The following is a 13,988-nucleotide window of genomic DNA, read 5'->3' on the forward strand; positions in this document are numbered from 1 at the left end:
GATCCGCAGGCGTGGATGTCTGCACCGCAGCAACAGTTGTCTTAGAGTCTTCTGAGATACACAAGGTTCCCCTGGATGCCTTTGGTCCTTTGGGTGGGGGCATGAGTGCTCTCCTTATGGGGAGGTCTAGTGCCACCCTTCAGGGCATCATTGTTCACCTGGGGCTCATTGATGCGGATTTTACAGGGCAGATTTGTGCCATGGTTTCCACACCCACCCCCCCTGTCACGATCCCGAAGGGGACACGGATTGCTCAACTTGTACCTTTTAAGTCCTCTGTTCGCAGGACGGCTGACCAGTCACGTGGAGCTGGTGGCTTTGGATCCACTGGGCCGCCTCAAGTTCACTGGACTGCTGTTCTGACCAAGGACCGTCCTGAGATGCTGTGTACCCTGTCTGTTCCTGGCGCAACACCGTCGGAAATCCACCTCTGCGGGCTTCTTGACAGCGGTGCTGATGTCACGGTTCTCTCCCTTGCTGCATGGCCCCCGGAGTGGCCTTTGGACCCGGTGGGGACATCTGTCGCGGGCCTGGGAGGGACGGCGCAATGTTATGTGAGCCAGCGGCCGGTACTTGTCGTGAACCCGGAGGGACAGACGGCCTGGGTTAGGCCTCATGTTACTTCTACTCCTGCCAACCTTTGGGGGAGGGATGTTCTGTCTGTCTGGGGGGTGCGCATCGGGACGGATTTTTGATGGGGGCCACTGCAGTGAAGGGCGCAGGGTGTCCCACGCCTCCTATACGGTGGCTGGTGGACAAACCTATTTGGGAAAAGCAGTGGCCCCTTCCTCGAGATAAACTGGACGCCCTTCGGAATCTGGTGCAGGAGCAGTTGGACCAGGGTCATCTGGAGCCTTCCACCAGTCCCTGGAACACTCCTGTCTTTTGTATAAAAAAGAAATCTGGTAAATGGAGGTTGTTACAAGATCTCCGAAAGGTCAATGCCGTGATGGAAAGCATGGGGACGTTGCAAACAGGCATGCCGTCACCTACCATGCTTCCCGCAGACTGGCCGGTCCTTATTGTCGACCTAAAGGACTGTTTCTTTTCAATTCCTTTGCATCCTAATGACAGGCCGAAATTTGCTTTTTCGGTGCCAGCAATTAATGAGGCTGAGCCCGCACAGAGATATCAATGGACGACATTGCCTCAGGGCATGCGGAACAGCCCGGCCATATGCCAGTGGTATGTGGCTCGTGCCTTGTCTGGAGTTCGCAAGCAGTTCCCTGATGCACGTCTGTATCATTATATGGACGACATTTTGGTGGCCGCGTCCACCCAGGGTGAGCTGCTGAGGATTCAGCCTCGGCTGCTCGATGCCTTGCATGCTCATGGACTGCAGGTAGCTCCAGAGAAGGTTCAACAACAACCACCTTGGAAGTACTTGGGGGTCAAGATTCTGGAACGAACGATCTGTCACCAGGAGGTACAATTTGTGCATTCCGTGAAGACGCTGAATGATGCTCAGAAACTAGTAGGCGTCATCACTTGGTTGCGTCCGTACTTGGGACTGACCGATGCACAGCTGTCTCCTCTGTACGATTTGTTGAAGGGAGACTCTGATCTAAAGTCACCTCGCACATTGACCCCTGAGGCGCATAAGGCGTTGGAGGTGGTTCAGCAGGCTGTTTCGGCTTGCCAGGTCTATCGCATTGATCCCTCCGTTGATATCACTGTGTTTGTCACCACTCCAGATTCGTACCCCACAGGCATTATTGGCCAATGGAGTGACGAATGGTCTGATCCCTTGCACGTTCTGGAATGGGTTTTCCTGCCCCATCAGCCGCGGAAGACGGCAACTGCGTTGTTTGAGCTGATTGCTCATTTGATACTCAAATGCCGGCAACGGTGTTTGCAATTGATGGGTGCGGATCCTGCAAAGATCATACTCCCGGTGTCACGGGAGGATTTTGACTGGAGCTTTGCAAACAGTGTGTCCCTGCAGAGTGCTCTGGAAAATTTTTCAGGGCAGATTTCTTATCATCTGCCCAGCCATAGGCTACTGCATATGGCAAAATGCACACAGATCTCTTTGCGGCCTAAACATAGCCAGGACCCCGTGCAAGGACCCACCGTCTTCACTGACGGTTCAGGAAGGACAGGAAAGGCCATCGTTACCTGGAGGGACGGATCTGAGTGGCAGGTGTTGGTAGGCCATGAGGAAGGGTCAGCCCAATTGGTTGAACTGAGGGCTGCTGTCATGGCATTTGAGAAATTTTCCCAGGAACCTTTCAACTTGGTCACGGATTCCGCCTATGTGGCAGATATTGCACAACGGCTGGGTCATTCGGTTTTGAAGGAGGTCAGTAATCCTGCCTTGTTTCATTTACTGAAGACCCTGTGGTGTGCCATTCAGGCTCGGGTTCATCCATTCTATGTTCTGCATGTGAGGAGTCACACCAATTTGCCAGGCTTTATAGTGGAAGGTAACGCGAGGGCTGACAAGTTGGCTAACCCGGCGTGGGTAGCGCCTCAGCCTGACACACTCGCGCAGGCCAAGGCATCGCATGGGTTTTTCCACCAAAACGCACATACTCTGCAGAAGCAGTTTCACCTGACGCCGACGGAGGCTCGTGACATTGTTGAGTCATGTGATGACTGCCATGCACTTGCTCCGCCTTTGCCAGCAGGGGTAAACCCCAGAGGCCTTAGGGCCTTGGAGCTGTGGCAGACTGATGTCACCCAGATTGCCGAGTTTGGCCGGCTCAAGTATGTGCATGTCACGGTGGACACGTTCTCCTCTGCGATGTGGGCTTCAGCTCACACTGGGGAGAAGGCCCGTGATGTCCTTGCCCACTGGAGGCAGGCCTTTGCTGTTCTGGGCATACCTTCTGCTGTGAAAACCGACAATGGTCCTGCTTATGCATCACAAAAGGTGCGGCAGTTCCTGCAGTTGTGGGGGGTCTCGCATAGGTTTGGTATCCCACATTCTCCAACTGGTCAAGCTATTGTAGAACGCGCTCATGGTACTCTGAAGCAGGTTCTACAAAAACAAAAACGGGGAATGCAGGGTGAAACCCCGCACAGTCGGTTGGCAAAAGCTTTGTGCACAATCAATCATCTCACAGTGCCGCAGAACTCAAATAATCCTGTCATTTTGAATCACCATCTCTCGTTGCAGGCTGCGGACGAGGCACATCAGCCTCGGGCGAAGGTTCGGGTGCGGAATTTAGTCACCAAACAGTGGGAAGGTCCCTATGACCTGATCGCTTCGGGGCGCGGGTATGCTTGTGTATCCACAGATACTGGGGTACGCTGGGTACCTTCAAAATGTGTTCGCCCTGACCTGCGACCGCAGAGACAGAATCCAGCCAATGAACAAGATGGAAACCGTGACCAACCTGAAAGGCAGCAAGCGGGTGAATCATTGAGTGATGACTCTGATGCAGATGATGAGAGCGGTCACTCCGATGATTCCTCCGCAAGCGAACACTGAGCATTGTTCATTTTTCTTTTCTTTTTTTCTTTTAAACAAAAAAGGGTGAGATGTCACCCTGGGTTTTTGAGATTTCTAGAAAAGCCTTCTGATATTGACATTCTTGTAAAGAACTTTCCCACACACTTTCCTGTAAACAACTCATAATTTACATTCTTGTGAAAAACGGACACGGTTGACGGACTGTTGGTTAAACCAGTGTCTGTGGAGAGGTGGCACTGTCATCCTCCAATCCACTGTTACCTTTGTAAAACTATAAATTATGGAGTCAGAGAATAAACGCCCTCTTTTCCTTCTCACCTGGAGAACGGTGCGTGTGTGCGTTCTTTCGTGTCCTACAGCGACAGATGACCTCACACAACAAATTCAGTGATGTCATAGCCCAATCTGTGACCTCACAAAACCCACTCTGTGCTGTCACACAGCCCCTTTCTGATGTCACAGCTGCTCTGTGCCTCTCTGACACAGCCACAGAGGTGCTGCTGTGACACAGCCCCCTCTGGGACATGCCGCAGCCCCTGCCAGTGCTGAGCCCATGTGAGCTCTGTCTGTGCCCTGCTGGTGTCCCTGAGGTGCCCTGGCCGTGCCTCAGCCCTGCTGGGCTGTGCACAGGAGCTGCTCCTGGCCAGAGCTGTCTCTCTGCAGCGCTGCCCTTGCCAGGAGCTGCCTCTGGGCCAGGAGCCCGGCCCAGCTCAGCAGCACAGACACAGCACAAAGACTTTAATGACCCTCTGGGGCTTTGGTGCTCTTTGCATCAGACTCAGTCCCTCAGATGGTGCTCAAAGACTTCCCAAGAACTCAAAAAGACATTGATACACTCAAGTTTCTTATACTTTAACAGGTCCTTCAGAGGGACAGGACTGAGAAAGTGTCCCCAGGTTCCAGCTAGAGCAGAACACTGGAGGCAGTGATGACAGGTGGGGACAAGCAAGGGAAAGGTGTCTCTGGTGCTGAGCAAAGCTGGATGTGTTTCAGGAATGCAGAAGGCCAAGGCCTGACCCCCAGCCCCTGTCTAGGCAGATCCTGTCCCTCCCTCATTGCTCAGGGCTCTTCCTGGGATGAGCACTGGGATGTGGGGATGTGCAATGCCAAGGGGCAGGACCATGGGGCAGCCCCTGCCAGGCTGCTGAGCAGGGACAAGGAGGCAATGAGGCCCCAGGGCTGCAAGGGTCACCTGTCCCCTTGTGGCCCCAGGGCCAGCAGCCATGGCCAAAGTGCTGCAGGAGTTGGCTCTGTCAGGGCCTTGCAGCTGCTGCCCATCCCTGTGTCCTGTGCAGCCCAGGCTGTCCTACGGTGTCCCTGCCCTGGCCTCTGTCCCTGCAGGCTGTTTGCATCCCCCAGCTGCCCCACCTGGCTGGCCCCTTCTTTTGCTGACAGCTCTGCCTCCTGCCTGCCTCTGCCTGGCCACACAAAGCCTTGGGCTGCTCCAGGCTCCTGCTGGGGAACGTGCTGCACCACAGCCCTGCCCTGGCAGGGAAATTCCTTTCTCCTGGTGTCCAGTCTGGGCCTCCCCAGCTGCCTTTGGCATTAATTTTTTCTTTGTCTGGCTCTTCTTTACTACGTCCAAAGGATCCACCATCTCTGAAACCACCCTTCAATCCCTCCCAGGGCTCTCCTCTGCTGTCCTCAGTCTCCACCCCACTGAGCCCAGAGCTCCTGTGTCCCTATACAGTGGTCAGGTTCTTGAGACCAAGAGCAGCTGGACAAGAGGGACAGTTCTTTGCTATAGGAAGGAAACCACAGAACCCCAGGGTTTAAAGGCAGATGAGAGGCAGTCACCAGAGGCCAAGGCAAGCCAGATCTGTCTGTCCTTGCAGCTTTTGTTTGAAAGCAACCTTTGGATATATGGAAAGTTTTGGGGGTGGAATTCCATTTCAGCCATGGGTTCCTGGACTGGAATGACAGTTCTCCATAGGAAGGAAAGGGTGGAGCCCCAGTGTTTCAAAGGCTGATTAGAGGCAGCCCCAAGGAGGCCAAGGCCAGCCAGACCTGTTGTCAGGGAGGAATTTTTGGATAAACAGAATTTGGGAGGCCGAACCCCACTTTTGTCTCTGGGCATCTGGACAAGAAGGACAGTTCTTTTCCATAGGAAGGAAAGTACGGACTCCCAGAGTTTCGAAGGCAGATGAGAGCTGGCCCTCCGGAAGCCAAGGGAACCTGGACAGTCCTGGCAGCTTTTGTCTGGAAGCTATCCTTGGATAGAAGGATTTTCAGAGGTGGATTCTCAATTTGGGCCATGGATGCCTGGACTTGAAACATGATTTTTTCCATGAGAAGAAAAGCAGAGGCCCCCAGTGTTTTGAAAACAGATAAGAGGTGGCCCCCAGGAGGCCAAGGCCATCACAGAGTGGGTTGTGTGAGGTCACAGATTGGTCTAGGACATCACAGAGTTTGTTGTGACAGGTCATGGAGCAGCTACACAATCATAGATGGGATTCTGTGACATCACAGTACAGGCTGTGACATCATGGCATGGCTGCATTACATCATAGAGCAGGCTGTAAGATGAAAGTGTGTGCTGTGCCATTTCAGAGTGGGAGTATGACAACACAGAGAGAGATTTGTGACATCACTGAGGGGGTTGTAACATCACACAGCTGACTGTGACAAAATAGAGTAGAGCCATAGAGCAGACTCTGCCATAATAGAGGGTGGCTCTGTGACATCAGAGAGTGGGTTGTGACATCAGTGGGTGGTGGTGTAACATCATAGAGCAGGCTATGACACCACAGAACAGACTGTGATGTCACAGAATGACTTTGTGGCATCCCAGAGTCTTCTGTGGCATCACAGACCAGCTGTAGGACATCACAGAGTTAAATCCCAGCACAGATCCTGTGATATCACGAAGGAGCTTTGTGACATCACAGGGCAGGCTGTGACATAACAGACCAGGTTGTGACATCATATAATGGCTGTGTTACATCACAACACTAATTGTGACATCATAACATGGGCTGTGAAATCACAGGAGGCGGTAAGACCTCACAGGGTGACTATGTGACATCATAGGGGGCAGTGTGACATCACAGGGGTAGTGTGACCTCACAGGGGGCTGTGTGAGGTCACAGAGATGGCTGTGTGAACTCACAGGGGCTGTGTGACATCACAGGGGCTGTTTGAGATCACTGGGGAGGTCACTCTGCCCTGTCCCCCCTCACAGTTCCCCCCAGAGCAGTCCAACCCTGCTCATGCACAGCGGGGTCCCCTGTCCCCCCGGGTCCCCCCGCCCCCAGTGCCGCAGCCTCCCCCAGAGGATGTTCCACGAGATCGACCCCAGAGCCTGACACGGGGATGGGGGCCGGGGCCCTGGGGGTGGGACAGGGGGACAGGGACCCCCCGGCAGTGTCCCTGTGTCCCCCAGGGCCAGAGCCTGGGCCAGGGCTCCTTCACCCTGTTACAAACAAGGGCTTGAGATCGCTGAAAAAATCCCTGCAAGGGAGCAGCAAAAACCAGATTTAATATTAAGGGACAGCACGACAAAGTTCCTTGGTAAGAGTCACTCTGCTCCTGACTGGACACTTCAGGCACACCAGGGAAACAAAGGAATAATGAAAATAAACAGAATCCGGGCAATCAAGCCAGAAATGACCCTGTGTGTGTGTGTGTGTGTGTGTGTGTGTGTGTGTCTGTGTGTGTGACAAATGGACAGTGAGGACAGGGATAAAAGGAATACAGCCTAAAAGCTTCACAAGCTCAAACATAAGAGGACTTAACATATACCTTAACCTTAACTGATACTTTCTACCTCACAATTAAGCAAAACAACAGCACTTAAGCTAACTTATAACCTATGAAATTGCAATTTAACAGAGGAGTAACACTTAACAGTACTTTTCTTAGCTTATAACTTATATTATACATAACAGCTTAGTAAAAGAACAGCTCTTAACAGCATTTAACTTCACTTAGACCTTGTGATTTAACCTTAACTACAGGCCTGACTGACTCATCTATCCAAGGCACTCAAACCCCTCAGAGAGCAGCATTTCTGCCACGTTTCCCCAGCACAGGCACTCCTGTGTGCACACAGACACCAAGAGTCAGTGCAAGGCACCTGTGAGGAATTCCCCTGAGGGCAGGGAATGCTCACTGCTGATGCTTTGGCATCTCCCCAGTGGGTGAAGGGCTGAGCCTGGAGGAGTGGGGGGATCGGCCCAGGCTCTGTCGTTGTTTGGGATCCCCGAGTGCAGCAAACGGGAGAGTTCCCGGCTGGGAGAGGCCCCACTCAGAGGGAGTCGCTGGCCCAGGAGAGCTCCAAGGGCTCCTTTTGGAGCGCTGTTTGCAGGGCCCCATGAGAGGGGCTTCAGTCACAGCAATGGTTTATCCTGGCCACACTTGGCATCAGCAGCTTTCTTTGGCAGTGTGAGAACAGGGATGTTGTGCCACTGAGGGAACAAAACCAGTTCCCAGGGCTGCTCCTAAAGGAACCAGGAGCTGTTTGGGCAGCAGCAGTGCCTGGAGCAGACAGTGTTTGTGATGAGCTGCAGAGGAGCTGAGCCCAGGGGCTGTTGGCCAAGGCCGAGGCCCAAGGAGCATTTCTCAGCTGGCAGGGCAGCCTGAGAAGGGGAGGGGGGAATGCAGCAGCACAGGGCCATGGAACCAAGGGAGCCTTGTGACACTGTGGGGCCCTGTGAGAAAAAGGGACCCTTGTGACACTGTGGGGCCTCATGGAATCATGGAGAGCACTGTGACATTGCTGGGCTCATGGGGACTGTACTGATGCTGTGTGGCTCCATGGAATGTAGGGATCATTGTGACACTGATCACAGAGACCATTGTGACACTGATCATGGAGACCATTGTGACACTATGAGGCCCCATGGAATAAGCAAAGCATTGTGACACTGTGAGGCCTCATGGAACTAGTGAGACCATTGTGATCCTGAGGGTCCCCACAGAACCAAGAGGACCATTGTGATATTGTGGGGCCTGGTGAAACCAAGAGGCCTTTGTGACACTGCAGGGCTGCGTGGAACCAAAGGTCCATTGTGACACTGCAGGGCCTCATGGCATCAGTGGTCCATTGTGACACTGTGGAGCCAAAGGAGACCATTGTGACACAGCAAAACCCCAGGGTCCAAAGGTCCATCGTGACATTGCAGACCTCATGGAACAGAGGAGTCAGGTGACATTGTGGGGCCTGGGGAGCCATGGAGACCATTATGACACTGCAAGGCCTCATGGAATCCTTGGGATCACTGTGACACTTATGACACCTGGGGCCTCTGTGACACTGTGGGACCCTATGGAACCTAGGGGCCAGTGTGACACTGCAGGTCTTCCTGTAATCAAGGGGCCATTGTGACACTGCTGGAACCCATGGAATCAAGTCACCCTTATGACACTGTGGGGCCCCATGGATCCAAGACACCATTGTGACCTATGGGACCCCATAAAACCAAGGGAACACAGAAAAGGTCTGGCTGGTTTGGTCTCCCATGGACTGCCTGACTGGTCCAGCTGACCTTGGCATGTTGAAGGTCACTTTTCACTGCTGAAACACTGGGGCTCGGTGCTTTCCTTCCTGTGGAAAAGAACTGTCTTTCTGCTCCAGGCACTAATGGCCAGAATTGGGGTTTGATATCCAAATCTCCTTGTATCCAGGCATTGTTCCCATAGGAATATTGCCAGGACAAGTCTGCCTGACAGTGGTTTCAAGCTAGTTAGGTCTCATCCATCCCCAAAACACTGGGGAAGACTCCATGCTTTCCTTTCTATGGGAAAGAATTGTTCTTCTTGTCCAGGTGCCTATGGCCAAAATTGGAATTTCATCTCTTACATTGCCTGTTGTGACAGACTGAAAGAGATTGTTGGCTCTAAACATTTCGTGTGTGGGGGAGGAAGGGGCAGGTGCAGCCTTGCCCTGCCCTGGAACCCCAGCACTTCCCTTCCCTGGAACCCCAATCCCCCCCGAGCCTCTATCCCAGCCCTGCAGTGTCTGCCAGTCCCTGGCACAGCACAGGCAATGCTCCACAGCCACCTCTGGAGCCCCCAGCCCAGCTCCTGAGGGACCAAATGAGTCCAAGTCCCACCCGGGAGAAGGGCTCAGGAAGAACAAGGGCTGTTTAAGGCTGACTATGAGGCAAGTACACATCTTGGCCCTACCTCCTCTTGGAATTTCCATCTAAACACCACTGAAATCCAGGAGTTGGTAGCTGTGTGTGTGCTTCTTTAAATTTTTTTTTGTCGTTCTCTCTTTCTGTGTCTTCTTCTGATTCCCTTCTCTTGCAAATTTTGGTTAACTTTAAAGTGAACAGGCTAAAAGTTTGTGAAGTTGAATAGGCCAAGTTGATGCTTTGAGAAGTGTTTTCTGTTGATTGGTTATTGTATTAAACCATTTGCCAAGTTCCTCTAATTTTCTCAAGTTGCTAGCCAAGGCTGTTTGGTTGTTTTGAGCTCCTGAGAATCTCGTCAGTATTTCTTTAGTAAGAGGACACAAACAATTGTAATTCCTTTTAAATGTCTCCTTGAGAGAATTGTTTAGGGGATGGGAGTCAGGGCTTGTCTCGTGTTTGGCACAGCCCGGGCAGAGCTTTCGCAGCCACATTCCACACGCCATTTCCCAGCTAAAGCCGCTGGTGCCTCTGAGTTGTGCTGCCCCAGCCCCAGGGATGCTCTCCTTGTCTGCCCATTCCCCCAGGGGCTCTGGGCAGGGATGGCCTCAGTGGGGGTTGCTGACATCCTCAGCAAATGTGGTGCCCCATGGAACCAAGGGTCCCTGGTCACACTGTAGGACCTTGTGTCACCAGGGCTCCATTGTGACACTGGAGCATCAAGGAATTCATTGTGGCACTCTGAGGCCTCCTGGAACCAAGAGGCCACTGTGACCCTGCAGGGCCTTGTGGAACCATGCAGAGCATTGTGACAGAGCAGGACCTGGTGCCATAATGGGGCCATTGTGACACTGCAGGCCCCCATGGAACCAAGGCGCCAGTGTTGCTCCTCAGGGATTGATGGAATGAAGGAAACATGTTTGACACCGTAGTGGCCCTTGGGACCACGAGGCCATTGTGACACTAGGGAACCAAGGAGAGCATTGCTGCACTGCCAGACCTCATGGAACCAAGGATCCATTGTGACACTGCAGGGCCCAAAGATCCAAGAGACTTTGTGACATGAAGGGGCCCCATGGAACCAAAGGGACATTGTGGCACTGAGAGACCTCATGGAATCATGAAGACCATTGGGACACTCTGGGCCCTCATGGAACCGTGGTGACACCAAGTTGTCTGGGAGTGTTGATCTGCTGGAGGGTAGGAGGGCTCTGCACAGGGCCCTGGACAGGCTGGATCCAGGGACCAAATCCAACATGGTCAGGTTTAACAAGTCCAAGTGCCGGGTCCTGCACTTTTGCCACAACAACCCCTCAAGCACTACAGGCTGGGGACAGAGTGGCTGGAGAGCACCCAGGAAGAAAGGGACCTTCGGGGACTGGTGGACAGCAAGCTGGACATGAGGCAGCACTGTGCCCAGGTGGCCTAGAAGGCCAATGGCTCCTGGCCTGGCTCAGGAATGGTGTGGCCAGCAGGAGCAGGGCAGTGGTTCTTCCCCTGTGCTCAGCACTCCTTGGGCAGCACCTCGAGTACTGTGTCCAGTTCTGGGGCCCCCAATTTAGGAAGGACATGGAGGGGCTGGAGTGTGTCCAGAGAAGAGCAACAGGGCTGGTGAGGGGTCTGGAACAAAAGCACTGTGAAGAGCCGCTGAGGGAGCTGGGGTTGTTTCTCCCTGAGGAGAGGAAGCTCAGGGGAGACAAGGTGGTGTCTGAACACAGGTGTGACTTGATGATCTCCAAGGTCTTTTCCAACCTTACTGATTCTGTGATTCTCTGAAGCCACCCTTGGAGCAGTTGCAGGATGAACCCTGGGCCTCCTCTTGAGAAGCTCCAGCAGCCCAGGTCCCTCAGCTTCTCCTGCCAGCCCCAAAGCCCATCCTGTCAGTCCTGCAGAGCCTCTGCAGCTCCTCCTCATTGCCCAGAACAGGGAGCCCCAGAGGCAGACACAGCAGCCCAGATGTGCCCCCCTGGCCTGTCGTGCCTGTGACAAGGGAGCAGCACGAGGCACTGCAGGAGCCTGCAGACAATTCCTGCAGTACTTGTAGGATGATCCTGCTGCCCAAGGGACGTTCCCATGCTGCCAAGTCAGGAACTGGAATGGGGAGTGGGGGCAGAGAATGAAAGGGCAAATAGGGATGGGCTGTTTGCAGGCGAGGGAACAGGGCTGGGCAAGAAGAAGAACTTCGTAGCAGGAAGAGTAAAGTGAGCAAAGGTGAAGCAAAGGAAATGCTCAGGGCAGTTTGGGGGTGGCTGCCAGGCAGCCATGCCTCTGAGCAACAGCGTCTGCAGTGGGACAGGAAAGTCCCAGCTGATGGGAACAAACTTTCTGGCTGACTGCAGAGGTCACAACAAAGCTGAGTGGTTTCTCTGGTGTCCCCGAGCCCTTCCAGGCCCTAGGGGCTGATGGCGTTTGTGCTCCCTCAGGTCCATGTCCCCACAGCAACAGCATGAGGGTGCTCCTGCCTGCTCTGTGCAATAAAAACAGGGCTGCTGGGCCACTGCTGCCGTGTCTGTGCCTGCAAGGATGGGGCACCTGTGTGAGCTGGGGGAGAGGCCAGAGCTGCAGAGGGGGGATGTTGTTGGCAGCTCCAGGAGGATGCTCTGGGATGCTGCCCTGGGTTGTCCAGAGCACTGGGGATGGATCAGCCAATGCTCTGCTGCTCCTTTTGCTCTCTCCCCGGGCCCTTGCAGAGCACCAGCCATGCTGTTTGCCCCCAGCCTTCCCACGGCCAGCCTGGGGCTGCTCACGGGTTTTCTGTGCTCAGCATTGGCCTGGGCATGTTCTTGAGAGAGCCTGGGCAAGGAGCCTGGAGTGCTCAATGTTAAAAAACTAAAACAAAGAAAGAGACCCTCCATGATGCCAACAAGAAGTATCAAAGATAATTTTATTACAAGTGATTGTCAGAAATTTGCCAGCAGTTTAATGCTTCTGAAACCATCCACTCATCAGTGTCCACACTGCAGCCTTGAGCTCCTGGTTCCTCAGGCTGTAGATGATGGGGTTCAGGGCTGGAGGCACCACTGAGTACAGAACTGACAGGGCCAGATCCAGGGATGGGAAGGACATGGAGGGGGGCTTCAGGTAAGCAAATGCTGCAGGGCTGAGGAACAAGGAGAGCACGGCCAGGTGAGGGAGGCAGGTGGAAAAGGCTTTGTGCCGTCCCTGCTCTGAGGGGATCCTCAGCACTGCCCTGAAGATCTGCACATAGGAGAAAACAATGAACACAAAACATCCAAATGATAAACCGGCACTAACAGCAAGAAGCCCAAGTTCCCTGAAGTGGGATTTGGAGCAGGAAAGCTTGAGGATGTGTGGGATTTCACAGAAGAACTGGCCCAGGGCATTGCCATGGCACAGGGGCAGGGAAAATGTATTGGCTGTGTGCATGAGAGCATAGAGAACTGCAGTGGCCCAGGCAGCTGCTGCCATGTGGGCACAAGCTCTGCTGCCCAGGAGGGTCCCATAGTGCAGGGGTTGGCAGATGGACACGTAGCGGTCGTAGCACATGATGGTCAGGAGGGAAAACTCTGCTCCAATGAAGAACATAAAGAAATAGATTTGTGCTGCACATCCTGTGTAGGAGATGGTCCTGGTGTCCCAGAGAGAATTGTGCATGGCTTTGAGGACAGTGGTGCAGATGGAGCCCAGGTCAGTGAGGGCCAGGTTGAGCAGGAAGAAGTACATGGGCCTGTGCAAGTGGTGGCTGCAGGCTACGGCGCTGATGATGAGGCCGTTGCCCAGGAGGGCAGCCAGGGAGATGGCCAGCAAGAGGCAGAAGTGCAGGAGCTGCAGCTGCCGCTTGTCTGCCAGTGCCAGCAGGAGGAAGAGGCTGATGGAGCTGCTGTTGGACATTTGTTGTTTCAGGCCATGGGGACCTGTTCATGGAGAAAGGACAGTGAAGAGTCAGGAGAGGCTGCTTTGAGCCAAACCTTGGCCATTCCCTGCAGACTGTCCTGCTGGGTCTCACCCAGCCTTGTTCCTGCTCTGGGAAAACCTTCACCCAGGTCCCTGCCTGAGCTGCAGTTGTGCTGGCTGAGTGTGCCCGGGGCAGCCAGGCCTGTGCGTGAGGGCTCTTGAGGAACCATCCCTGCCCCACTGCCCTGGGTTTTTGGCCATGGGGCAGAGGGACAAGGCTGGATATTCAGGATTTGTCAAGGGAATCACTCCTGCTGCAGACAGGTTTGGTAGTATCTGCATTCCCAGTTCTAAAGGAAATAGATGGCAAGAGTTGGTTTTAGGAATTTCTTTCTTATCTATACATCATTCCCGTTTCTCTGAGGTAAGAAATCCCCAGCATTTCTGCTGTACTCAGAGTTTGCCACTTAGAGATGGGAGAGGCAAAGGATTCCCTGTAGGTGAGACTGCAACGAGAGCACAATTACACTCCCAGGTCACCCTAGGAGGAACCAGACTCTTTCCCCCTCAAGCGGAGGGATCCCTGAATGTCTCACCCTCTCCAAAGGTCTCTGGGCAAGGTCTCAGCACCCCCTTGTGCC

The 13,988-nt window shown here is 53.7% G+C and overlaps 1 protein-coding gene across 1 annotated transcript; it reads right to left on the reverse strand.

The window, feature by feature from the left end:
• Positions 1-12,411: 12,411 nt before the first annotated feature.
• LOC311165759 (olfactory receptor 14J1-like) lies at positions 12,412-13,344 on the reverse strand (the record flags this gene model as incomplete). Its single annotated transcript, XM_084227267.1, has 1 exon — positions 12,412-13,344. The coding sequence occupies one exon, from the start codon at positions 13,342-13,344 to the stop codon at positions 12,412-12,414; it is 933 nt and encodes a 310-aa protein (XP_084083393.1).
• Positions 13,345-13,988: the final 644 nt, after the last annotated feature.

Source organism: Fringilla coelebs (genome assembly GCF_963513975.1).
Source record: "Fringilla coelebs genome assembly, contig: SCAFFOLD_38, whole genome shotgun sequence".
In the NCBI taxonomy this organism is placed as follows: Eukaryota; Metazoa; Chordata; class Aves; order Passeriformes; family Fringillidae; genus Fringilla; species Fringilla coelebs.